This window comes from Lichenostomus cassidix, chromosome 4 (assembly GCF_008360975.1).
Source record: "Lichenostomus cassidix isolate B80296 chromosome 4, HeHo_3.0, whole genome shotgun sequence".
Lineage (NCBI taxonomy): Eukaryota > Metazoa > Chordata > Aves > Passeriformes > Meliphagidae > Lichenostomus > Lichenostomus cassidix.
This window is the reverse complement of record NC_139484.1, coordinates 60,249,066-60,274,596: the sequence shown is the minus strand read 5'-3', so window position 1 is coordinate 60,274,596 and position 25,531 is coordinate 60,249,066. Positions and strand designations below refer to the sequence as shown.

Below are 25,531 nucleotides of genomic sequence, written 5' to 3'. Positions count from 1 at the left end.
GTATCTGTTAAGTTCAAGCAATCTTTTAATTTTTTCATTCCCTGCTAATTGCACCAAAATATTCATCAAGGCAATCGGGAATATATTCTTGGCTGAGGGTTTTTTGGTCTCTCCTGCTTCAATGCCCTTTCTGTCGGTTCTGCCACTGCTTTCCTTCCTGCTTTTGTGTACTGAGAAACAGAATTAAGGTGTACTGCAACCAGTGGACACTTGCATAAACAGCCTGCTTTGAATAAAACAGCATGATCTGGGGAGAGGAAAACCACCTTCAGCTCTCCTGCCCGAATGCTAAAACATAGATGAGGTTCATATACTATTAAAGCAACACATTTTTGCTTTGAGACCACTGAAATGCTGTGAAGAGCAGAAAAATGTAAATAAACTGAACAGGGAACATAAAAGCACATTGATCCCCAGGTTCTGAAACCGCAATTTAAGTGGTTTATATCTGTAATTTATTTAAGACTGTTTCTGGCAAATACATTAGTAATGAATCTCCTTCACACATTTTTATTTTTATGCACGAGAGCTTTAAGTTTGCCAGGACTTCTGCAAAGCAACTTTTACTGCATCAAATTACTGCATTCCTTGATCTCCCCAAGCACACACTCACAGCAGCCACACTCAAACACAACCATCAGCTCTGCAACCTCCAAAACAAGATATTTCTCTTAAATTAACACAGCTATGAAAAAGAAAGCAAATGAAATGGTTTTGCCCTGTCCCTCCAGCATTTTGCATCCGATGTCCACTTAAAATCAGTACAATCTTCTGCAATCCTTGTATTTCCGTGTGGAACTTCTTCACTGGGAATTGATGCAGAATTGGGAGCCGTCAGCTCCGATCACTCTCACCAGCACAGGGCTTGAGACTCTATTTCATAATAGGAAAAGATGGCCAGCGTTTTCCTGACACAAGTACCATATATTTTTCAGTCAGTAAAAATTACAGAGCTCACTGACGACGCGTTTCCCATAGAGAACGAGGACTGCAAATTACCCAGCAAAGATTTTTTTTTTTTTTTTTTTTTTTTTGGTACACGGAACAAAAACCAGCACGATCTGCAAAACTTATTAACTAATGGGGTTTGAAACCCCTTTCTTTTCATGCTGCCGACACGGTCACAGCAACCTATGCATTGATCTTATTCAAAAAGCACAGTAATCTTTATGCTGCTAGAATTCAAGTTTTGTGTGCTGTAGCATGCACTGCAAAGAAAAAGGAAAAAAAAACAAAAAGAAAGCCTTTAGGAAAGGCATGTGCTGAACACGCAAAATATGCAGGATGGAAAAAGACCAAATGTAATTAAAGCTTATATGAAACGAGACATTCCTATTTGCAGAGCTCTGGCTGCATTTCTATGAGAAAGAATGCACAGAATTTCAAATCATGCTCTATTTACACAATGTCAGAAGAAAAAAAACCACATTTTCCCCCCCACACCCCTCAATTCCCCACCCCAAGGTTCCAAAAGGCAAATCTCATCATCGGAATTAGAGAGAAAAAGCAATCCAAAGAGATTGGTTTACATATTCCTTCCCAAACCAAGTAATCGAGTCTCTCCCTCTCCCGGCTAATAGCTTATAAATTCAGACTTTAAACAAAAGCATCCAAAAAAACCAGAGAAAGAATCCTAATTCTCAAGCTTCCTACTTAGCACTGCCTCGCTTTTGATGATTTGTGCGGCTGTGTGTGCGTGCCTGTTTGAGAAATGGCGAGATAGGCTTAAAGTATTTTCCATTTCATCAAAGAGCATATATTACTTTCCTGGTTCGCTCCGATGTTGGTTTTATGCCCACCCCTTTTCAATCTGCCCATGTCTGAGATGCACAGTGCAGGCGTACAATCATGAGCAGCTTACGACACTCAGTGAACACTGGGTGCCTCTGCATGCTCTAGCAACATACTGCTCAGCTGAAGGGAAGGGATTCTTGCTGTCTCTCTCTGCTCTAAGCATCACCTAACAAGCAAAGCGAACAAAGAATGGGAAATAAAGCGACCCTTAGCCGGTCAGTGAATGAATGGTAACCTCTCTCTGGAGTAAAGGTTGTGCCGGTCAATGGTCGTTGCAAATGATGGACATTAAAGAGATTGACAAATCCTGTGGAGTCGTTAGTAAAGAGTTTGGAGTTTTTTTCACGCCACAGTGTTAACTGCAGAGGAAAGGACAGAGGGAGAAGGAGAAGATCAAGCTCATGTACATAGTTCTGAAACTTGCAGGTCCTAGGAGGCAGCTCAAAAGCTAGCTGGACAAGCCTTTCGCTCGTTGAGCAGAAGCGAAGTGAGACATTGTGAGCTTGCCAGCCTTGCACAACATTGAAAGGGACTGAATTTGTAGCACAGAGGGGTCTTTTTTAGCTCTGCATATAATTAGTCCAAACACAAAGGAAGCAACTGAATGGAGGTTGTCACTCTCTGGAAAAGGGTGGGTAAGACACTTTTTAATTAAATTCTTTCATGAAGAAAGATTTTTTTTTCCTTTGCTGCAGCATTTAACATGAACAAAATCACTATCGTTTTACCTTTGAATGTCTGTGAACTTTAATGCTGCACAGCTCCTGCATGCTGTAAAGTGAAATATTTGCCTCTGTGTTTGCTCTGTTTGCTGTTTTGCTTTGGTTTTCGGGCTTTGTTTCGTTGGTTTGCCTTTTTTATTTTTTTCTTTCCCTGAATAAAATATGATGTAGAATTTGAAAAGATTCAATGGACATTCTCAAGCATATTTGGAAATATTCTTGCTAATGGATTTCCTTCTTATCGGTCTCTGTTTAAACTGGCTGCTGAGGAAGCCCCCGGGGTTGATATTGTGTACGCTGGGTATCTTTTCTAAAATGCTTCCAGCTGTGAATAGTGGGTGTCCACAGCTCTGTCGGTGTGAGGGCAGGCTTTTGTACTGTGAATCACTGAATCTTACAGAGATGCCTCGCAACCTGTCGGGCATGATGGGCTTGTCTCTGCGGTACAACAGCCTTTCAGAGCTGCATGATGGACAGTTCACAGGGTTAATGCAGCTCACGTGGCTCTATCTGGATCACAATCACATTTGCTCAGTGGAGGGGAATGCCTTTCAAAAATTGCGGCGAGTTAAAGAGCTCACCCTGAGTTCCAACAAAATAACCCAACTGCCCAACACCACTTTCCGCCCCATGCCGAACTTGCGCAGTGTGGATTTATCGTACAACAACCTACAGTCTTTGGAGCCTGACCTGTTCCACGGGCTGAGGAAACTGACAACTTTGCACATGCGGTCGAACGCCATCAAGTTCGTGCCAGTGAGAATTTTTCAGGACTGTCGCAGCCTGAAGTTTCTAGACATAGGATACAATCAGTTAAAGAGCCTGGCTCGAAACTCTTTCGCAGGCTTGTTCAAACTCACTGAGCTGCACCTCGAGCACAATGACTTGGTGAAAGTGAATTTAGCCCATTTTCCCAGGCTCATCTCCCTGCACTCCCTCTGCTTGCGAAGGAATAAAGTTACCATCGTAGTAAACACTTTGGACTGGATATGGCAACTCGAAAAGATGGATCTCTCCGGCAACGAAATCGAATACATCGAACCTCACGTTTTCGAAAGTGTACCTCATCTCAAATCCCTGCAGCTGGACTCCAACCGGCTGACCTACATCGACTCCCGAGTCCTGGACTCCTGGAAGTCCCTCACAAGCATCAGCCTTTCGGCCAACGCCTGGGACTGCAGCCGGAACGTCTGTGCCCTGGCCTCGTGGCTGAGCAACTTCCAGGGTCGCTACGACAGCAACCTGCTCTGTGCCACCCCCGAGTACGCGCAGGGCGAGGACGTGTTGGACGCCGTGTACGCCTTCCACCTGTGCGAGGACGACGCCGACCCCACGAGCGTCAACACCTTCTCCCCGGTGACCAACAACAGCGAGCAGACGCCGGGCTATGGCTCGGCCACCGCCACCTACGACGCGCCCGACGGCGACGAGGACCGGACCACGTACGCCGTCACCATCACCATGCCCGGCGAGAACTCGGAGAACGCCGTGCAGATTCACAAGGTGGTGACGGGCACCATGGCGCTGATTTTTTCCTTCCTCATCGTGGTTTTGGTGTTGTACGTCTCGTGGAAGTGCTTCCCGGCCGGCTTAAGGCAACTAAGACAGTGCTTTGTCACACAGCGCAGGAAGCAGAAGCAAAAACAGACCATGCACCAAATGGCTGCCATGTCAGCCCAGGAGTATTATGTTGATTACAAACCCAACCACATTGAGGGAGCCCTGGTGATCATTAATGAGTACGGATCTTGTTCCTGTCACCAGCAGCCAGCGAGGGAATGCGAGGTGTGATTTTCCTTTGGGATTTAAACAGTGTGCAACCAAATAACAGCGTGCAGGCAGACAGTGGCACGGGGTGGGGGGGTTGCTGGGCTTTGCTGGTGGTTTCTGACGTGCACCTCTGCCCAAATTGTTTAAGAGGGGCTGTCCGAGAGACTTGATATTTTAGCTTTATCGTGTCTTAAAAACCTTCAGGACAGCCAATCTTAAGGTTTCATATGCTAATACTCCCCTTCAAGATCTGTCAATATTCAGGAACCTGAGAGTGTAAAAAGGTACCAATTATTGATCTTTTGTAAACTAAGAAAACTGTTTAAAATAAAAAAAAAAAATAGCATTTACAGTTTTTACAGACTGGTGTATATTACATGAATGGTCCCCTGTATACAAAATGCAACAGTTTAACCTCTCTCTTCATGCTGAGTGTTGAAATGAAAAGTCGAGGAGCAAAGAAGCCACGTAAAATAGAAAGCTTAAAACTACCCTGATGGCTTCCCATTGTAATTAGCACACATTCACGTACATCATGTTGCTGGAGATATGAAGCATGACACTGGAATTCTATTTTTGTTAATGTGCTACCTGTAACTGGACATCAGTACAGCAAGGAGCCAGTGCACCTCAGAAAGGCTGAACTTTTGACAGTGTTCCTAGGACAGGATTGCTGAGGATTTTTAAGTACAGCTCACTTGTTAGTTGCTGTAAGATCCCTAAAAACTGCATTATAACCCCTAAAAGTATTTTGTATCAAAACTGATCGTATTGCAAAGACTCGCTAAAAAAACAACCAACAAAACCCAAAATAAGTGAAACACTGCCAAAATGTGCTCATCAGAATTTTCTTTAATATAAAAAAGACCAAATAAAATTTGCTAAATTTAAGGGCTTTTACTTGCATTTCCCACCTTTATGCTTGTTTTGAGCTATGCCAAGAGCAAAGATCCCCTTGTTTTGTGCCCTGTGGTGCCACGGTGAAGGGAGAAGACCAAAAGCAATTATTTGTGTCTCAGTGGTGAAACTCAAGAGCAAAACCAGTGTCAGGGTGAGACAGAGAGTTTTCAGAGCACCCTCCTGGGTCCTGTAGCAAAGTGCTGGCAAAGCCCAGCTCATGTCCCTCCCTTTCACCACCAGCCTTCACTAATAAAAACAACCCCAAAAACCTCTGCAGAGGCTGGAGGCAGATGAACCCTCCTTCCAAAGGACTGAAAAATGGCATTGATGGATATAAGCAGTGATTTCATGATGTAGAATCACACAGCTGTTTTTTCTGACTGCCCTTAAATAAAGGCTTCCTTTCCTTGTATTTTGGATTTCTCATTCCAGAATGTGAACAACCAACCGATTGATCTTTTCAGCAGCTCCTCTCACGCTAATTTACGATGAGGGAGTTTTATAACATCAGGCAGAGCATCTTGAAATTTTCTTCCTACAGCATTACATGCAAATAAAATGTTATGGATAATGAACTGGGTGACATTTCTATGTTTTGTACATGTTTCTCTATCCTCAGGTTACCACTAAGAGAGGAACAATTCCAAAATCTTACATGTATTTTAATGTAACAGGTTTTATTTTCCTTTTTTATAGCATTGAAGTGCTACCTACTCTTAAAAGGGTACAGCAGGCTTATAAAGCAGAAAACAGGCACAGAAGAAATCATTTGTTTTCTTGCACAGCAGGTTTTAGCCATTAATTTTAAATGTAAAGAGTGACTTCTGTATTTTTTTGTGACTGACACTATTTTTAAGGAGTTAGAACTTCTTTTCCTCTATTTGGTACATCTCCATCAGTGTATTATTAAATATGGAAATAGCCTCTTAATCAGCATTTTTATTCAGTGAGACTATAATGTCATCTGTGAAAGCAATGAGCTTATGAACTGAGAGAGGACAGTTTCACAGAAAATTTAATGAAAATCAACTGCTTCTTTTTTTTCCTAAAGCCACTGCAAATTCACCCCCAGCTTTCAAACAAGCAAGCACTGTTAAAGCCAGGCTTTTCTCTCTTTAAACAAATGCACATTTTTCTCTCTGTGCCTCAAGCCCACAAGGGCCTGATCCATCCTGAAACTCCCAAGTGACCTGAGGGGTTGAGAGTCCATGTAGAAACTTAACAGGGAGGGCAGAAGGAAAATGCAGAGGGAAAATACAGAGCTCCTCGTCTCTTTGGTTTCCTGACCATGTTTGAAGCAAAAGTACTTTATGCCACGCTAACTGAGGGCCAGGCTATCTTTATTTCCCCCATTAAACCCTTCTATGAAATCAATAGGGAATTTAACAGTGAAAAATTGGCTCTCCAACTTTGCACTGGGCTGTGTGCTCCCCAAACCCCCAGGCAGCACTGCAGCCAGCAGGGCTGGTTACAACCACCTGCCAGGAAGCTTCCAAAACCAACCAAGGCTGTTAAAATACTGTCTGCATATGGTGAAACGAAATATGAACTGCCTTTATTTCTGTAATGACCCCCTGTTGCTAGGAGGAAACGTGCTGGTGCAGTCATGTTTGCCCCTGTAAACCTGAGATGAGCCTGATCCCAACAAACAATCCTGCCGTGGTTGTATTTCGGTGTATTTTTAGCATATTTGTGGGTTGTATTTGAAACACGCGAGTGATTGCACCCCTCTGGAGTTCTCCCTGCTGTTTATTGGTGTTAGCAACCTCCAGCTACGTTTGCAAAGACGTGAACAATTCTGCCTTTGGAATTTATTCACCTCTGTGCTCCATGCATCTTGCATTGACAGCCCAAGTAAACTGAGCAGAGCATTTTTCCTTTAAAGGTGCAGTGATTTCTTGAGTGAAAGCTGATTTTGGGGCTGCCTGTTGCCACTTCTGGTGGCCACCAATGACTTGCCTCCCTGAGCAGGATGATGGATGGATCCCTCCATGGAGAGCACAGGACTTATTAAAGGATGGATTTCAAAATCCTCATGCAGAAATCTTTTCTAAGGGTTATCCCTTCAAAAGACAACCTCCTAGTGATCCCCAAAGGATTTCTGGGGATTTTGACACCCTCTGAATATTTATTGGAGAAAAGAGGGTGTCACTGCTGTTACATGGCATGAAGGCACTCCACAGGGTGCCCACATCCAGTCTGAAAGTTTACATGAAATATATGTGGGTAATAAAGAAATAAAAGAGCCTGTATGTCATTTCAATCCAGCTATTGCAAATCCAGTTATTCATCCTGCTCCAGGCTACTTGCATTGGTGTATATGAGAGTTATTATATTTGTACTGCATTTAGAGCAACTGCAGGGACAAATTTTCCCTAATTCTTTCTTCCCAATTTCATGTTCCACAACTGCCCAGAGATATTTTATTCCCTCTCTTTTGATGCCCTTATTCTGGCTTATTAAATGGCTCCAAAATCAAAAGAAGAAAAAAAGGAAAAAAAGATGCTTTTGGGGTTAGTTGCGAACAGAGTTTTGTCCATGAAATGCTTGGGGAATATCAAAGGAAGGAAGATATTTTAAACATTCCCTTTTTGATGTTTCACTTAATAGGACTAACCTCCCTTTTATAATTAGATAATTAACATTATTTCCTTTATATTTACCTGGCTTTTTGCACACAAGGCAGGGCGAAAGGCAAGAAAAAGCACTACCTTTTCTGAAGCTGGTTAACAGAACCAGAGCTACAGATCTCTAATATGCATTCTCTTGCTGCTAACATCAATACCCACTCACAGTGCACCCAGTGCTGAAGGAACTGTTGCTGTGTATGCTTTGAATGTATATAAGGGATGATTTATTTTCCTTTCTGCCTTTTTTTCCCTTTCCTTTCTGTACTACTTTAAAAAAAAAAAAGTGATATGAAACCACAGAATCAATGCTAATGTACCACATTCTGTTTCTGGCCTGAAAATATAAAATACAAAGAAATTCTGTGTTAAAGCTGCCAATTCCCTCCTTTGCCATGCTGTCTGGGTGCTGCAGGGGGTGAGCCCAAGGGATGACCCATTCCTTGTGGTCACAGCAAAGATGCTGATGCAGCCCCCTGCATACCTGTGCCACAGAAAGACCATGAACCTAAGGATATTTTTGTATGCTTTAATATATTCTGTATGTTTTTATGGCTAAGGCATCAAGGGGTAGTTGAAATGAGTCTGTTTGATCGTTTTCGTCGGTTCTGATAAAAAAAAAAAAACAACAACAAACAAACCAACCCTCATTTGCTTGTGAGATGGACTACATTTGTTCCTTGTGTGTCTCATTCTGCATTAACAGCAAAAGGACTCTCTGAGACTCCCTCCCCTTCCTCCCCCCTCCAGCTTCTACAGTGGTATTCAGAATGGCAAAAAGGGAGTGTTTAATGAGGAAGCTTATTTCTAGTGCTCTAATAATAATAGCAGTGATGATAATGAAATTAAGAGGAGACAAAAGATAAGAGGAAAGAGTGGAGTAATGGCAACCAAATCAGGGTGTTAGTGGATTCCTTTGCCTTTGCCTTTTGTAAAGATGGTTAACCTAAAGAAGCAGCACAGATGAAAAACCAAGACCGAGGGTGGGTGGAGAAAGCAGTTTTAAAAACTGTGCAAGCAGGGATGAAACAGCTTCTGCAAAGGAGGGTACAACACTAAATAGCTCCATTCAGCAGGAGAGAGAAAAGGAAGGGGTGAAGGGATGGGATGAAAGGGAAGATGAGAGCTGGTGAGAAGGCAAGGGGGGCACTGAGCACACATGGGAAATGAGATTTCTCCGTGCCTTCCCCTCCCACGTCCGGGCTGTGGCAGGGACAGCAGCAGAGATTGAAGAAAGATGCCCAGCATCTCTCTGGCTCTCTCTATCTCCCTGGTTTTCCCACCACTCCCAGGGAGGGAGGCGCAGTCGGACAAGCTTCCCCAAACACACGTGCAGCAGCAGCCCGTCATTTCCTCTGCCTCCTCCCTGCGAGCACCAAGTGCCTCCATCCATCACTGCCTGCTCAACTCCTGCACTGTGCCTCTGACACTCATTTTTTGGCTGGATTTCTTAGCTATCCTAGGCATGGTTCACTGCCGACTTGCTAGAAAATTGGACTTTTCTACCCAAAATATCTTTTTTCAAAAAAAAAAAAAAACCATCTAGAGCAATGGGTGATCTTGATTTACTGTGGATTCTCCTGCTAATTATATCCACACTCATATTCAGCTTTCACATTCACAGCTACAATGACAAGCAGATCTGAGATATTTTTGCTGTGTTCAATTTACCATTATGCACCAAGGTTGTACTTTCTCCTGACCTGCTCAACCCAGTCTAATATTAACAAATTGAGTATTTATGCGGGTTCCTTTCCAAGCTTGAAGTTGATTAGGAATTTAGGAAATGCTGGTGATTTAAAGATTAACCTTTCATATAATTACTGACACAAACCAGAGCTATTAAAGTATTAGAAACAACTATTCAGAGCATATTCTACATCAAAAAAATATCACATTTAGAGCCATGCGAAAGACTTTCCATACCAGCCAATTTTTTTCTATATATTTTTTTTTTAAGCAGAAAAAAAAACCTGGTGAAGGGAAAGGAGTAAGCACAGCCTACCTCTAAAGTTATGTGGAGGAAAGCAAAGCTACAAAAATAATACAGAAACCAAGCAACAGTCTTCTGCTGGCAAGACACAGCTTGTAATTGGGTGGGTGGCTGTGAAGAGCCGAGATGAATGCTGCAGAGCACTGTCATTTTATTGCACTGTGTCTGCTCTAAAGTGAACAGATTTGCAATGGAATCTGCATTTCTGTGAGAACAGGGCAATTGGTTTTTTTGGTTATAAAGATCACGTCACTTGTTGGCATTCAGGCACAATTCTTGAGGCTTTAAAGCAATTACTGTTCTTACTGGCTTTTGCTGGGGTGATAGCTGGGGGAGACAGTCAAAGGGAGGAGGCTTCACTGAGAGGAGTTGGAGCTCCAAGCCCCAGATTTGCACTACAAGAGAAGAAATTCAGTTGAAAATAACCACCAGCTTTTCACCTTTTCCTCCATCTTGCCTCTTCCTAAAAATCCAAATACATGCATCACTTACAAAAATCAGATAGGCAGCAGTGGCTAAAGGAGTAATATTGTGTGTGTCCATGCTTGGCAAACAGCACCTACTATTCTGCTCAGGCACTTTTATTTTAAACCATTTCCCTGCTCTCATGTTCTTCACATCCTCACCAGACACACTAACTACTGCCAGAAAGATGTCTTTCAACACGGGTGCTATGGGAACGTGACCAATTCTCTTTCATTTCTGAGCTAACAAAGACTAAACCCAAGATTTCAAAGGCAATAGGTAAGTGGAAAAATCAACTTCATCGCTGAATTAACACTTTTAGCACAGCAGATTTCTCTTACTGACATGATTTGATGCTATGACCAGTTGTTCATTTATTACCAACTTTAATCTGGCCCTTTTTGTTAACTTGCCTTTCTCCTAAGAGCAAAACAAAGCATCACACTGGGGAGAGGATTGAAATTTGTAATTTCTGGTAAAATCTGAGATTTAAAAATTATGCATGAACACATCAAACTGCTTTAAAAGCTGATCCAATGAAGAAAACGCTGCTTATGAGCAGCAGATCTCCCTGTAGCAGCACACCTCTGTACCCTAGTGGTTACAGTAAGGTATGAGCAAACATCCTCCTGAGAGCAGGGCAACTGAAACTGAAAACAGATATCTAAATACCTTTCAAAATACATACTTCCCTTCTAATTTTTATCCCTTCTTACCCATTCTCACATTTTTCATTCCCAGAACCTCACAGGCAGGGTGAATCAAAAACAACAGGGGGAGGAGGAAGAGGAAAACCCTGAAAATCCCAAACTAAGCTGCAAGAACAGTCCACAGGTACTGAATTCCTGAGGTTTTGAGTCTTTTCACAACTGTCAGCCCTTTGAAACACGTCTGCTATCGACCCTCATTGCAGGATGAGAGGTAAAGTGAGCTCCCAGGAGTAAACCTGCCTCTGTCTCTGTGGTCCAGCACCTCTCTGACAGCCTGGCTTGCTTAGAGAGCCTGGTAAATATTAAAGAATGTTAATAATAATGAGATAAACCAGCTAGGGATTTTTTTCCCCACTTTTTTTTTTTTTTTAACTTGGCACCATAATAATGCTTATCTTGACAGAAAATTTACTTCTCTGATCCACATTATTTCCCAATACAATTTTTTCAACAGCAAACAGAAATCTGTGGCTGCCACTCAAAGGCTTGCAATCCCCATGCTACAGAGGCCACTGCATGTCAAATGTTTACCTTAATTCCATGTAAATGTCACTCCATATTGGACATTTTGTGTTTTTACCAGCAAATTCAGCTGCCTCCACCTTCCCAAACCTTCCCCTTGCACAGCAACTCCCTTTCCAAATAACTCAGAACCTGCTGTTCCTGTCAGATCAAATTCCCAACCCCCTGAATGCCCTGAATTTATTTTGTAACTGCTGTAGTCTAATGAATTGAATGTGCATCCCATGGTCTGAAAGGTGAAGAAATCATGGAGACAGTGAACAAGCAGAAGGAATGCAGCTGAAATTCTCTCGCTGGGGAAAAGCTCCAAAACAAGAACCACTGTGTGGGGCAGTGCTAGAGGAGGGTGGAGGACACAGAGCCTCAGCTGAAAAAAACTCCATTAATTACATAGGATAGAGGAAAACACCACTAAAAAATAGAGGGGGAAATTGTAAACAGGACAATGCCCATAACAGATTAATCAGAAAGAGATTTAGGTGATAACCAACACAGCTGATCCTCACCAGGGGACCACAAAGCTCCATGGTGATATTTGATGACAAAATGAGTTTATACAAACATACATCTGCAGTGGGGAAACAGAAATCCACAAAGTCCCACGGAGCTGAGCCCATGGGCTTATTTGTCTGTCCATCCTGGCTTTGTCATGATTTGCTTTTTGGTATGTTTTTTTACATTTTTGCTTTTTTATCGCTGTTAAACGCAGAACTTAGTCCACAGAGATTGTGCTTTTGCTTCACAGATATGCTAAGGCAAAAGTTGTTTTTTCTATGGGTGGCACTTCTAAACTGAAGCAAACCTTGTTATATTGGTTTGTGTGCCTATTTCCCTGATTCTAGCAACTGTTGCAGATTACATGAGGTTATTCTCGCTGTTAGAATGAAGAACTTCCCAAAAAAGTTCCCTGAAGTAGTTTTATAAAGTTACACTGAGTATTTCTCCTGATAAATAGAGTTGAAAACTTTTTTCCCCCCTGGTTATCTTTTCCCACCATGTAGGATGCTCCAGCCCCAATCTGTCATTTTTCATTAGCAAAGGAGTCGAGTTATGGCTGTTAATGAAAACTCTTAATGAGGATTTGGTGAGGAAGTCCTGAAAAATCAAACTCAAGCACTAAAATCTATGGCAGATCTATTGTTTGTAGGTAATAGAACTTGGGAAATGAAAGGGAGTTTAAAGCACTATGGAATTCAAAACAACAAATCATATTTGGACTTTTGAAGAGCTTTTGACAAGATATTCAGTTTCCCATAAATAAGCTCCTTGGCTATAGAGAACTAGGTAGGAACTCAAAAATACAGTGGCCTTTTATTGAATCCAGGGGAAAAATGGAGTAGAGTGTGGTCCCAGGACTGCTGAATCATCTCAGCTCTGATCAGGAAATAGATGGCATTTCTCAAATGACAGATTATTTATATTGTGAAAAATAATGAAAATCGCGAGGATGTGCAAAGGGACTTCCAAAGGCTGAAGCTTATATAAGCTGTGATGGATGAAATTCTGAATTGTCAAATACAAAGCAAAAAGACAAGATATAAGGGAAACTGTTCATCTGTGCCTCGGTGATGTAAGTTATAGGCAACAATTGGACAACTGTCTTCCTGGGGATTGCATTACAATCTCTGCCCAGTGTGCAGAGAGGGGGGGAAAAAAGAGGAAAAAAGAAAAGTGGAGTAACATCTCAAATGGAACAGCTCTCAAGAAATTAAATAGTGTGATATAAATCACTCCTATGCCTTCAGCTAGAAAATTCTGTTAAGGCTAAGTTAGAAAAGGATCTAAGTGCTAGATAAGGATAAACTCCTGACAGGTAAAAGGATGAATGATTTGGGAAAGTTTGCGAGGAGAGAGGCAAAGAAAGCTGACCTACAACTGCAGCACGAGAGCAAAACGTGGATCCACCCCCCCTCTAGCGGCCAATCCCCACCGGCTGTGCAAAACCACTGCAGAGTGACTTTAAAACAAGCACACACCCCGCTTTTTTTAAAATTCCTCTTTCAATTTTATGTTGCTTCACCGTATATTATTATTTGCTGTTCCTCATTAAATTGCCTGCTGCACTCCTGGGTTGTTTCTTGTCATCTCTCAGTGCAGACGCTGCTGTACAGATGGATTTTTATTTTTTTGGGGGGGGGTGAAGTGCATCTACCTGCCTGCAAGAAGGACACAGAGTATGGCAAGAAGCCATGCACACCCTGGTATCAGGAATAATGGTAAAATTAAAAAATAACCTTTGGAATTCAGTGTGGAAGACATCACCGATGCAAAAAAAAGGCATTAAAAAAAGGAATGGTTGTACAGAAATGGGAACGCAGAACTAATTTGGTACATCTATCCCTAAAACGTTTTAGATTAAAAAATATGCTCTTTTAGGAACAGTATCTGGGAGAGGGCATATCCTGCAGTGGAAATGGTCTCTTTAATTTCCTACCCATGGACCTATCCCTGAATTTCACTGTTTCCAACCAACCTGCACCCCTGGGGAAACTGAGGCTGGGTGAACCCTTCACATTCCCACAGTCCCAATACACACAGGTTCTTCTTGGTCACTTACTCCTTCTGTAGGAAATTCACTCAAACTGGAAGAATCCCCATTTTTACCAATTTCTCCAAATAATTCAATATAACAGACCATTTTCTGCTGCTGTTCTTTAGCAATCCTACCCTAGAACACTTTGTGGTCTGCAGAGAGAAGCTGAGCTCTGTTTCTGGCTGAGGTAACACCAAACCCTTTGTCAGGACTGTGTGTTTTGTTAAACTTGCACATTCTACCAAAAAAACAGAAGAAGAAAACAGAAGAAACCTGGAGCAGAAGTGAACATCCTTCAGCTGCATCTATTCCATCCTCAACCTAATAAATTCCAGGGAACCAAGCTGTGCTTGTGGGGCAGATGAGAAGTCACAAGGGATTAAATTTGCCTCTTGCAAAAATCTTTCCATCACTTCAGTTTTCTCAATCTCTGCTTCAAATGCCACTCTTATCAGTGTTTTTTTTAAGACACAGGTAAATTTATGTATTTTATAGGGAGGCAAATTAACCCTTTCTACAAGTGCTTTGCTAAGAAACTGTCCAAGAAGGTATTTTTAATTAAGGCTTGTAACACATTATGTATGCATTTTAATAACTAAACAAGGGTTGCTGCCATTCTATAAATTATTCTGAAATCACCTGTTGATTATCTAAGGTGGTGCCTTGTTGTATCCTGTGGTGGCTTAGATGCAGTTCAGAATTGGCACCCTGATTTTAATTTGAATAATTAATTAGCCCAAGTGAAACAAAAGAATAAAACCACAAACAATGCACATTTTGACCTCTAACACCTTAAATTTAAAGAACAAACCCATATTCAGTGTGTCTTGATAATCTAAGCTTGTTAAAAATAGCTAGACAACAGATTATTCAAAAGATTTGTTTATAATGATGTAAGCAATTTGCTCTTCCATTACAAAATTAATTCATTACTGGCTGCAGTCAGGGCAAGTTTAACAGTCTATCCTTTACTGATGCAATTCCAGACAACTCTTGTGTTCAAATTATGCCCTCTGTCAAGAGAGATTCAAAAAAAGGAGAATGTAAGAACTGCACAATTTTTAAAAAGTAACAAGAGGCATTTGAGCACTGTGGGGATGGGCAGAAGTATTAGGAAAAGCTTCCAGGGAAACCTAAAGAAAGCTGAATCTCTGCTCAAGAGGGAAAGAAATCCAAATGATCCACCCATGGCATCTATTTTTCCATCAATACTTATAGAGAATCATATATATATTTCTGATACCTACAGGAGGGATTTGGAGTATTTGGCTGAGCACCTCAAACTGGGTGGGAATTTTTACCCATTAGGTTATGCAACAATACACTTAATTTTATATAAGGAATTCAGATTTTCTTAATCCATACAACTTCTCCATCTCACTCTGTTAAATAATAATTTTTTATTGCCTATATTCCTCCTTTCAGATGACAAAAGGCAAACTCTAATTTTTATAGGGCCTTGAGTTTCCAGATATTGAAGAAAAGAGGCTTCTTCAGAATGACAGCCAAGTGTAGCCTCTGATTTTCCTTGGATATCATTACTGGGGTAAATCAAGTGACAGGTTCCACACTAATTTGTCCCTTATTAGTTAACAATATCAACCACTCTTTTTCATTCTGGATCATACATTGTATGGAGTACCAGAAGTAGTTTTTATTATTACAGTTATCTCAAAGGTTCTTCCCAATATCTACCATGATTAAAATAAAAAAACACAAAAAACCCAAACCCAGAAACCATTCAATCAAAATTTCAATGACAGATCATTTTTCCTCTCTATAAAATGAAATCTTAAAAGCCATTTAATTAAACTGAATGATAACTGAATTACTTTAACCACTCAAAGAATTAAAACCACAGATGCTCTCTCCCCAGACACTGAAACCTGGCATGCCAGCGAGTTACCACAAGGAAGAAATTTTTAAGAAAGCAAACTATTCTGTGCAGGCTTTAATATGTATAAATAAGACCCCCTCCTCAAAAACTTCATTTATTTGCATTTTCAATCGCAAATTTTTACCTTTCTGTAACATCCAGAGTGACAGGAAGGTGTCAGAAATGACCACATGCTTTGAACTTCAGCAAAGAGTAAAACCTCAAAGCAAGGTCTGGGTTCTGTTTGAAATTCTCACTGGTTTTAGTGAAAAAAAACCCAAAAAAACTAACTCTAAATGTTATGCTAACCACCTGCTTCAGCCTCCTGGTGTGCCTGAAAAACCACTCAGAGCATTAAACCATTAAACCAAGCCCAGCTGCAGCTTGACAACACAATGATGTTCACCTGGACACATAAAGATTGTTTGCAACCAGCAAATAGTTGGAGCAATTTATTTTTCTTTTTAAATATTGTTCCTATTTGCCCCTACTTCAATAATTTTATCTAACCTAGAACTAACCTTGGATGAGTTTGTTTTCCCCTTTCAGCAGTTAAAAAGAGAAAGTTTCTTTACATTGCAAATATTATTTGCTAAGTCTCTTCTGTGTGTTTTCTGCGCTTCCAGAGGATTAAAGAAGGAATTTTGTCACTGAAAGAATAGGAAAAATAGATTTGCAGATGTAGCAATCTTGTAAAGCCCTGAGTTCAGAAAAACATTCGCAATACCATCGAGAAGGAAAAATCATTTCCCAAATTGTCCCAAGTCTCTTCCTACAGAGATTAAAAGGACAATGATGCACCTCCTACGTGACTCTTTTCCACTGCCTGCAGGAACAGCCCAGCTCCAGTTCCCTTCCCGTGATTAGGCTCAGGATTATTTCACGCCTGTCTCTTGGTTCCTATATTTGTCATGTTAGGCATTTTTTTTGCAAGGTGAACACAAGTTATTTTATTCAGAGGTGTGAAAAAAAAAAAAAAAGAACTGGTCCTTGCTGCATTAGTCAGGTTTCCATCACTACAAAGTAAAGCATCAATTGGGATGAAAACTCTAGAAATCACTTTTTCTTTTTTTTAAATTCTTGCCAACTACATAATTATGCCTCAAATGATTTTGTGCCAGGTGGTTTGGCTAACAGATGGAATGGTATATTTGTTCACTCTTCGTAAACCAAGCTCCTTTCAAAAGCTGTGAGCCAGAAGTATCTAAATTATTGACTGACAGTTCTATATGCCTAATAATTAAACTCTGGCTACAAATTGCAGTGAGTCCTAGGAGCATTTTAAAAAATATATATAGAAAATATATGATTGTATCTTTACTAGTAACGTTTTTAAATCATGGCAGATAAAAATACTGGTGTGAAGTGATGCACTACAGACAAAAGAGCTTTAGTTGGAAGCATCTTAGAAATGCCTGAAGCAGGACACTTCACATCACAGGGATAGATGGGCTGGAGAGATGGAGCTGGGAGATCCTCAGCAGGTTGAAGTGCAGAGTCCTGCAGCAGAGTGGGGAATCCCAGACACACAAAGTTGAGAGAGGAATGGATTGAGAGCAGCCCTGGGGACGACTTGAGGGTGCTGGGGGATGAGAGCTGGACATGTCCTGGCCCAGAAAGCCCCATGGCCTGGGCTGATCCCACAGTGTGGGCAGCAGGGAGGGGGAATTCTGCCCCTCTGCCTTGCTCAGGTGAGATCCCACCTGCAGAACTGCCCCAGCCCTAGGACACCCAACATCAGAAGGACCTGGAGCTGCTAGAGCAAATCCAGAGGAAGCCATGGAGATGCTCCAAGGGCTGGAGCCTCTGCTCTGGAGCCAGGCTGGGAGAGCTGGGGGTATTCACCTGGAGAAAAGAAGGATCCAGGGAGAGCTTAGAGCTCCTGCCAGTGCCTGAAAGGGCTCTGGGAAAGCTGGAGAGGGACTAGGGACAAGGGATGGAGGGACAGGACACAGGGAATAGCTTCCCAGTGCCAGAGGGCAGGTTAGATGGGATATTAGGATGGAATTCTCCCTGTGAGGGTGGGGAGGCCCTGGCACAGGGTGCCCAGAGAAGCTGTGGCTGCTCCTGGATCCCTGGAAGTGTCCAAGGCCAGGCTGGACAGGGCTTGGAGCAACCTGGGATAGTGGAAGGTGTCCCACGGACAGGGTTGGAACAAGATGGTCTTTAAGGTTCCTTTCAACAGAAACCATTCCATGATTCTTTGATAACAGGAAAAGATTGCTCCTGTAAGATTATTTTTCACAATCCCAAGCATTACCAACGGCTCACTCAAACCAGCTAGAGGTTGTGACCAGATCTAACCAATGCAGTCAGGTTCACAAGACTCTTCCCAGAGAACACACACTCAATAAAACACTACTCAGGAGGGAGAAATTAAACTGAGATCAAACCTTGAGATAACCACTGCTTTATCCATCCTGCATTAGGAGTTACCTGGGGCTCATTAATTTCTTGCCTGCACACCCCAGAAGGAAATACAGCAACCTTTGTTACTCAGAGTACAGCCAAGACTGTATCAGGATGTGTCACAATGGTGGTCTTTGTGCTCAGCACTCAGGGAAGGCACTGAGTGAATCCAGCCTGGCTGGAAGGTGCTGGACTTGGAGCTCACATGCAGATGAACTGTGCAGAGGAGCCATTTAGATGGACAGCACATGTCAGCAGGCATTTTCAAGCTGGAAACAGCCAGGATTTTCTGCTCCTGTGCCCATCAGCTGCACCATAAAGGTACCAGAAGTCTGTGGCAGAGCTGATCCTGTCCCATTAAACATTTCCCTGAACATCTACAAACATCACCATTTCCCAGCCCATGTAATGATCGTCATAATCCCACCAAGCTGAGGGGAAAAAGAGATCCATTTCCTACACAACCCTCCTAGGGGAAAATAGTAATTAATTTTAAAAAAACAAAAAATGAGAAAAGCTTTTTGTCATAGTATATTAATATCTGTACTTCTGCTATCACAGAGCTGTGCCAGAAACACTGATTTAATAGGCAATGCAAAGCAATTACCATGCAAATAATATTAGCCAGCAATTTATTATTTTTTTTAGTGAACTCCTTGTTTTGGCTAGCAGACCACAGTAACAGATTCCAATAAAACTGGGTAATTGAAAGAAATTGCAAGTGTCTAAATAGCTGTGACACCAAACATATGAAGCAGCAGTTCTCAGCCTGGCCTATTGGTCTGCTTGTGATATCAAATATAGACAACCTGGGGAGACAACAAAGGAACAGCCTACACAGCAAAAAGAGAGCACTGAAGCAACCAGAAGGAAAGATACTGAGGAGAACTCTCTTTAAGTAGTGACATTGGCAAGGAGGACAATGGAGAAAAATGTAGAGGGTTTTAAGCCACTTAGAAAACAGCTTTCCTGCTTCAAATCCTTCCTTTGCCACTGGTTTTCTTCAAAAGAAACATATTTTTTAGAGTAAGTCTATCTTTTCTTAAGCAATATATGCTCATCTATTTATAGCGCAGGATTGGAAACTTGCTTAGATTAACTGAAATGTTAAGCTCCATGTTCAGCTTCAGAAGTTGCCCATTGATCCTCTTGCCTTGGATTGATCAGAGCAATAGGATTTTACCTAAATCACTTTTGTGCTCTTCCTGTGACTACCAGAAAATGAACTAAGTTGCTTAACTCACACCAGAGTGCTGTGACATTCACAAAATTAAGGAAGCTGAGCGTTGCAAGACCTAAAATATTTAATTCCCATGCAAAACAGCTACTGACAGCTGTGTACTTCGAGACATAATATCGTGGCAACAATTAAATGATGCCTCCTAGGAAATCTGGGACAGGAAAACATGTCATAGTCAAGTCTGTCATCCCTGGAAAGACCTTTGAAGATCATCATATATATGCACGCATTTTCTGAGCAGGGCCAGCAGAAGCCAGAAAGGTCACTGGAAAGCTGGTAAAAAATGCCAATAGCAAAACAGATGAGCATTTTATTCACAAAACTTTCAGACTCTTTGAGACAGCAGAAACCTCATCCTATTTCCAGCACTCAGTTCTCTACAGGGCTGAATCAAGAAGCAAGGGAAGGGTCATGGGAAGATCCTGTGCTCTATAAAACAGATTTATGCACAAGCTCAGAGCCTGGTACTGGATCCATCTTCATGTAAGTGAACAAACATAAAAGTATCATAAAGCACATGCTTGCTTTGAAATAAATACCAGTCTCTTAATGTCTTTATATCTCTAATAATCTTAATGATCTTAATTAGTATTAATCTCCTAATTATGTTAATCTTATCTTACAAGGATACCTATGCTGGCATGATAACTGAATTAATACTTCAGCATTTTGCAGTGGAAATCTGCCTCATTTCCTCAACAGTTCTTCAGGCAGAATGGCAGCTGACATGACAAAATCAGGCAGGAACACATTTGGCATTTGCCACAAACCTATATCAAGACACATAGTCTTGACTCTGTAGCTTTGCCAAGGAGTAGGAGTATTCCCAGGCAAAGAGCCCAGTTTTAGACACAGGAGTTTTAAATACAGCAGAGGTGGTTAATAAAGCACCAACTCCCTACACCTGAATGCAGTGCTCAGGGTCAAAGCTTGAATGGATTTTCACAGACTGGTGGATGGCAGTGCTGGGTTGATTGTGTCACTGCTCTTTCAGATGTGGCACTTTCTGGTAGAGCACAAGCCCAGGGTCACTGAGGAGAAGGAGCCACTGCTGCTCCCATGGAATGTCATCCAAGCATGGATCATGTGCTGCTTATTTCCCAGGGAATGGAGGTTGGCCTAGAACTGCTGTGGCAATGAAGTCTGAAATCCCAAAATCTGTAGGTGAGTTGATTTCACCCCTCAGCACAGGAGCCTTGGAGGAAGCCAAGCTAATTGTGCATAAATTGCAATCTTCCCATTCTGTGTAGGCTTTCACAGCCAAAAGGTTATTTCTAGACCTATCCTAGGTCTAGAAGTTGGTAGCTCAGCTCAGTGAATTTCAAAGTCTGAGTTTATCACAGGAATTTAGCAGACTGACAATTACAGCAGGATCACAGAGGAACCAGAACCTCTCTGGTTACGAAGCTTTTCCCTTTGCCTCACTCCACAGATGGGAGCTCAGCGTTGCTGATGCTGATTAAACTGGAGCACGTCTGGAGAGATCTGGAGACAGATTTTTTTTTTTTTTTTTTCCCCTCAGACACATCACTCCATCAAGGGCTTGGCTAAATCTCACAGCAATCTTTAATTCTCACCTATCAATGCAGTGCTCCTAAATAACCTCGCTGTTGTTTCACTGTCGGTGGATACCTTTGTTAGAAGTGCTTGACAGCTAATAAAACATAAAATACAGGTGATTAGACCATTCCCTTAGAACTCTGGGAAAGAGGTTAGAGATTTAAAACATATCAATGCCATCAGAGAAGAAAAAAAATTGTTTTACTTCTGCCATGGTAACTAAAAGACTTGATTCTCAGATCACAGTCTGGTTAATCCAGAAGGTTTCTACTCCTCTAGTGATGTTACAGCCTTCATTTTTCTGGAAGTTTCTGCTAAATCTGTGTGTTCAGCTGGCTGACTTTGGATTTTTGAAAGATAAGTGAAGATTCTTCAGAATTATGCTGGCAAGGGAGTGTCAGCTCCCCCCAGATATCTGGAGGATTCTCGGGAGTGTGAAGTCAGGGCTATGGACCCAACATTTCCTTGCATGGACAGCAAATGAGTTGTGTCACATTTCAGAGCCAAGAAGGAACCATCTCGAGCCACACAAGGTCACATCCCACCAGAGAGGACAGCAGCCTGCTGGATGTGACTTTGAACAGCTACTTCCAGAAGCAGCCATAATTTTGGCAGTAAATTCCACTAAAATCACTGAAATCACCTCCAGCAAGGTCCTTCATCTCTGACTGATTGTGCAAAACAAGTTTCCCCAGCAGGGCTCAGAAAGTGTTGCACTCTAAATTCATGCCCCACTTCAGAGAAATTTCCTTGAGTAGGTAAGTAATGTCTTTTGAAAATATAGATTTGCCTAATGTCAGAGAAGAAAAAGAAGAACTCCTTGTAATAAGGTAGTGCCACCAGCACATCAAATGGCTGAATTAAAGCTAATTGAATATTTCAATCTAGGCTGGTCTCACCAGCCTGCAGAACAGCATCAGATGATATTCAAGGGATAAGAAACTCAATTCCAGACAAAAGTGGCTCTGAAAAACGACACAAGATTTTCAAGTCTTTTGTAAGGGAAACTGTTCAATCGCCCTCTCCCTCTACGCAGGGTAAGATAAGAAGCAATCAGCTCAGTTTGCAACAAAAGAGAGCTGGATTCCATATTAGAAAGCATTTGCTAACTGTAAATACAGTTCAGCACAGAAGATGAAGTTCTGTTTGTGCCCAGAATTTTGGCATTTTAATCCTTTATTACAACTGAACTGAATTAAGACTCTTCCAAATAACTGTCGTTATTATATTGCTTTTTAGGAACTGGAACATTTTGCATTCTACTTTGAAAAATTAAGAAGACATTCTTCACTTATGCCATCTCGTAATATTTGCTGAATTTAAAGAAGCCTACACACACAAATATTTAAGCGCAATATATATGTGTATTCACAAGTTTCTAACAGCACACAAAGGGACATGTAATTAAATCATTAAATTGGATTAAGGGAATTGTCAGGGAACATCTAACCTTTACATTAGAGGTGGTGTGTAGAATTGTTGTGATTCTGAGGTATGAAATTACTGAGTGGTCAGCAGCCCTGAAGCAGGTCTGTGGGCAGCTGTAGAGAGAATCTCACAGCAAAGTTTGATATCAAAGGTGGTGTCAATCAAAGGAGCCCAAACTCACCCTTTTCCTTGGAAATGCATCCATATATTGTCACTAATTCACTCTGGATAGACTTAACACTGCTGGTTTTCAAGGTAATGGAAATTCCTGTTGATTGACAGCACAGGCAGACCACTGCTTAGTGATATTGAAAATAAAGTGTAATTGGAGACTGAAACAAGGACATGCTGTCAGCTTTATTCTATTTCCTTATTTTACATATAACAGAAAGGTAGAGTAGGACAGAGCTGTAAATCCCTGGGTTTATTATATTAAGCTTCTAGTTTATAAATTGGACTATTTTTGATCCCTGCTTTTTTTTTTCAGTTGGCTTTCATTCCAAGAATTTTTGTTCTTTCCATTTAAAGAAGGAAGACTGCCAGAAGAAAGAATGGGCATCATAATTCAGATTGTTCATATTCAGAGCAGGACTAAAATTTTAGCAATTCCAAATGGGTCTGACGACAGGGATAGGGAACAGTTTAATTCAGCAATGTCTTTATACTTTCATTTTGTAAAATACAGTATACAAGTGTCTTAAACATTGTTATTTAGAAGCTAAAATGACAGAAAAAAATAATGGAAAGCATTTTAAGAATCTATTTAGCTCGCTTGCCTGCAAAAAGTCAAAATCAATTGTATCATTCTTGACAAATGTGGCTATTATCAAATCCCTCCACTGATAAGGATTTTGCAGCATCCTCAGGCAATATCTTTCTGTGCTGTATTCTCATTACTCCTATTACACTGTCCTTAATTCTCATCTAAACCTTCCCTGCTGCAATGTTATTCCAGAACTATTTCTCCTGTCCAATAGGAAAATGAAACCTGTTTATTCTATTCCACTTTGCTGCAGCATTTTTTGTAGCTCAGGACCTGGAAGAAAAATGGGTGCAATTTTCACTTCTCCAGGCAAAACCCCAGTTCACTCAGCCTCCTCTCACAGGTTGTATTTTTTCTAGGTCGTCGATCATTATTTTTACGTTCCTTTTCAATCAGACTTTATCTTTCCTGAAGTTTGCACCCCAAATGGGCAGAGTATTCAGCAGTGCTCTCAGCAGTGTGCTGGGGTGATATATCCTGCTCAGGCCTGGCTGGCCCAGGAACAGATGATGGTGCACTGTGACTGACCTACAGCCTTTGCTAAAGCATCACTGCACCCTGGATTTGTTATCTCTTTTTATAAAATGTGTATTTTGTCAGGTAAAGAGATAAAAAAGAAGATCAAGGAAACGTATTTCGGATGACCAGAGGGCTGGTACACCTTTACTGGGGATGTTCCCTGGAGGAGGATCCAGGGAGAGCTCAGAGCATCACCAGTGCTTAAAGGAGCTCCAGGAGAGCTGGAAAGGGACTGGGGACAAGGGATGGAGTGACAGGACACAGGGAATGGCTTTATCTAACCCCAGAGGGCAGGGTGGGATGGGATATTGGGAAGAAATTGTTGCCTGGGAGGGTGGTGAGGCCCTAGCACAGGGTGCCCAGAGAAGCTGTGGCTGCCCCTGGATCCCTGGAAGTGTCCAAGGCCAGGTTGGACAGGGCTTGGAGCAACCTGGGACAGTGGAAGGTGTCCCTGAACATGGCAGGAGTTGGAATGTGATGAGCTTTATGGTCCCTTCTAACTCAAACCATCCTGTGATGTTATGATTTCACTTTTTTATGAATAAATATTGAAGCTATACTTACCACTAATTTAAAAAAAAGAAATCTCACTTTAGTCTGTGTTTTGTTTAATATCTCAGTTGCAGTCACGAAGTTCAGTTCTGGCAATGCTGTGTATACATGAAACCACATTCTTTTAAGGAAGCCTTTTTCCTTGAGTAAAGCAGCTCATTCATCTAAATTGATCACACATAAATACATTTGCAAAAGCAGAGCTGTTAATTTATATGCCTATTTCAGCCAGGCACTTAACCATATCTTTAACTAGGAATACACTTTACAGTGACCTAAACTGAGAATGAGCCATTTAATATAAAATAATAAATCCTTCCTCTCACAATCTGCAGTCTGGAAATGCACCATATTGGAAAACACTTTTAGAAATCATTTGAAGACGATTCTGTTTCAGAAAATAATTTACTTATCAGAACAATTATATACTGGACAGGACACTGTTAAACAATACTATTTCATAGGTATATTGAGGGATTTTTTTGTCATATGAAGTGGTTTCATTTTCTTCTCCCTCCCAGGGAATGGCAGCTCTCCTGACAGCACTGCAGTGCTTCCCCTGGATGTCACCCAAGTAAGCTGACATTTGAGAGACATCTCAGAGCTGAGAGGAACTATATTAATTATTATGAAAAATCAAAGCTGACTTCAGAATACCTCCAACAAAATCAGATAATTCAGTATTGTGTAAAACATCCTAGGGTTAAATTACACCCCAAATATTATTTCAAGCTCTGATCTTCAGGAGTAATGCTTTAATAAGAATATGAATATTCAGATGGGTGATATTAAAGCTAAAGCTCTATAATGACCTAATTCAAAGGTCGCTGAAGCAAACAGAGAGACTTCACATATCATAAAATCACAGAATGGTTTGGGCTGGAAGAGACCTTGAAGTCCATCTTGTTCCAACCCCCTGGTATGGACACTTTCCACTATCCCAGGTTGCTCCAAGCCCTGTCCAACCTGGCCTTGGACACTTCCAGGGATCCAGGGGCAGCCACAGAGTTCTTGGTAAAGGTATCTCACACAACCTTCTGATTTTTATCACAAACTCCCTGTGTTTTTCTTTCCCCTCTGCCTTGAAACAGCAGTGTGCACACAGATCTCCCTTTTCTTGTCTCCAAGGTTTATGACTTTGGGATCCT

The 25,531-nt window shown here is 41.4% G+C and overlaps 2 protein-coding genes across 3 annotated transcripts in view; one reads left to right on the top strand and one right to left on the bottom strand.

The window, feature by feature from the left end:
- Window positions 1-25,531, bottom strand: part of CTNNA2 (catenin alpha 2) — a 448,404-nt gene that overhangs the window by 146,403 nt on the left and 276,470 nt on the right. The window lies entirely within an intron of this gene.
- On the top strand, window positions 1,855-5,598 carry LRRTM1 (leucine rich repeat transmembrane neuronal 1). Its single transcript, XM_085059505.1, has one exon. The coding sequence runs from the start codon at window positions 2,742-2,744 to the stop codon at window positions 4,305-4,307; it is 1,566 nt and encodes a 521-aa protein (XP_084915631.1). The 5' UTR covers window positions 1,855-2,741; the 3' UTR covers window positions 4,308-5,598.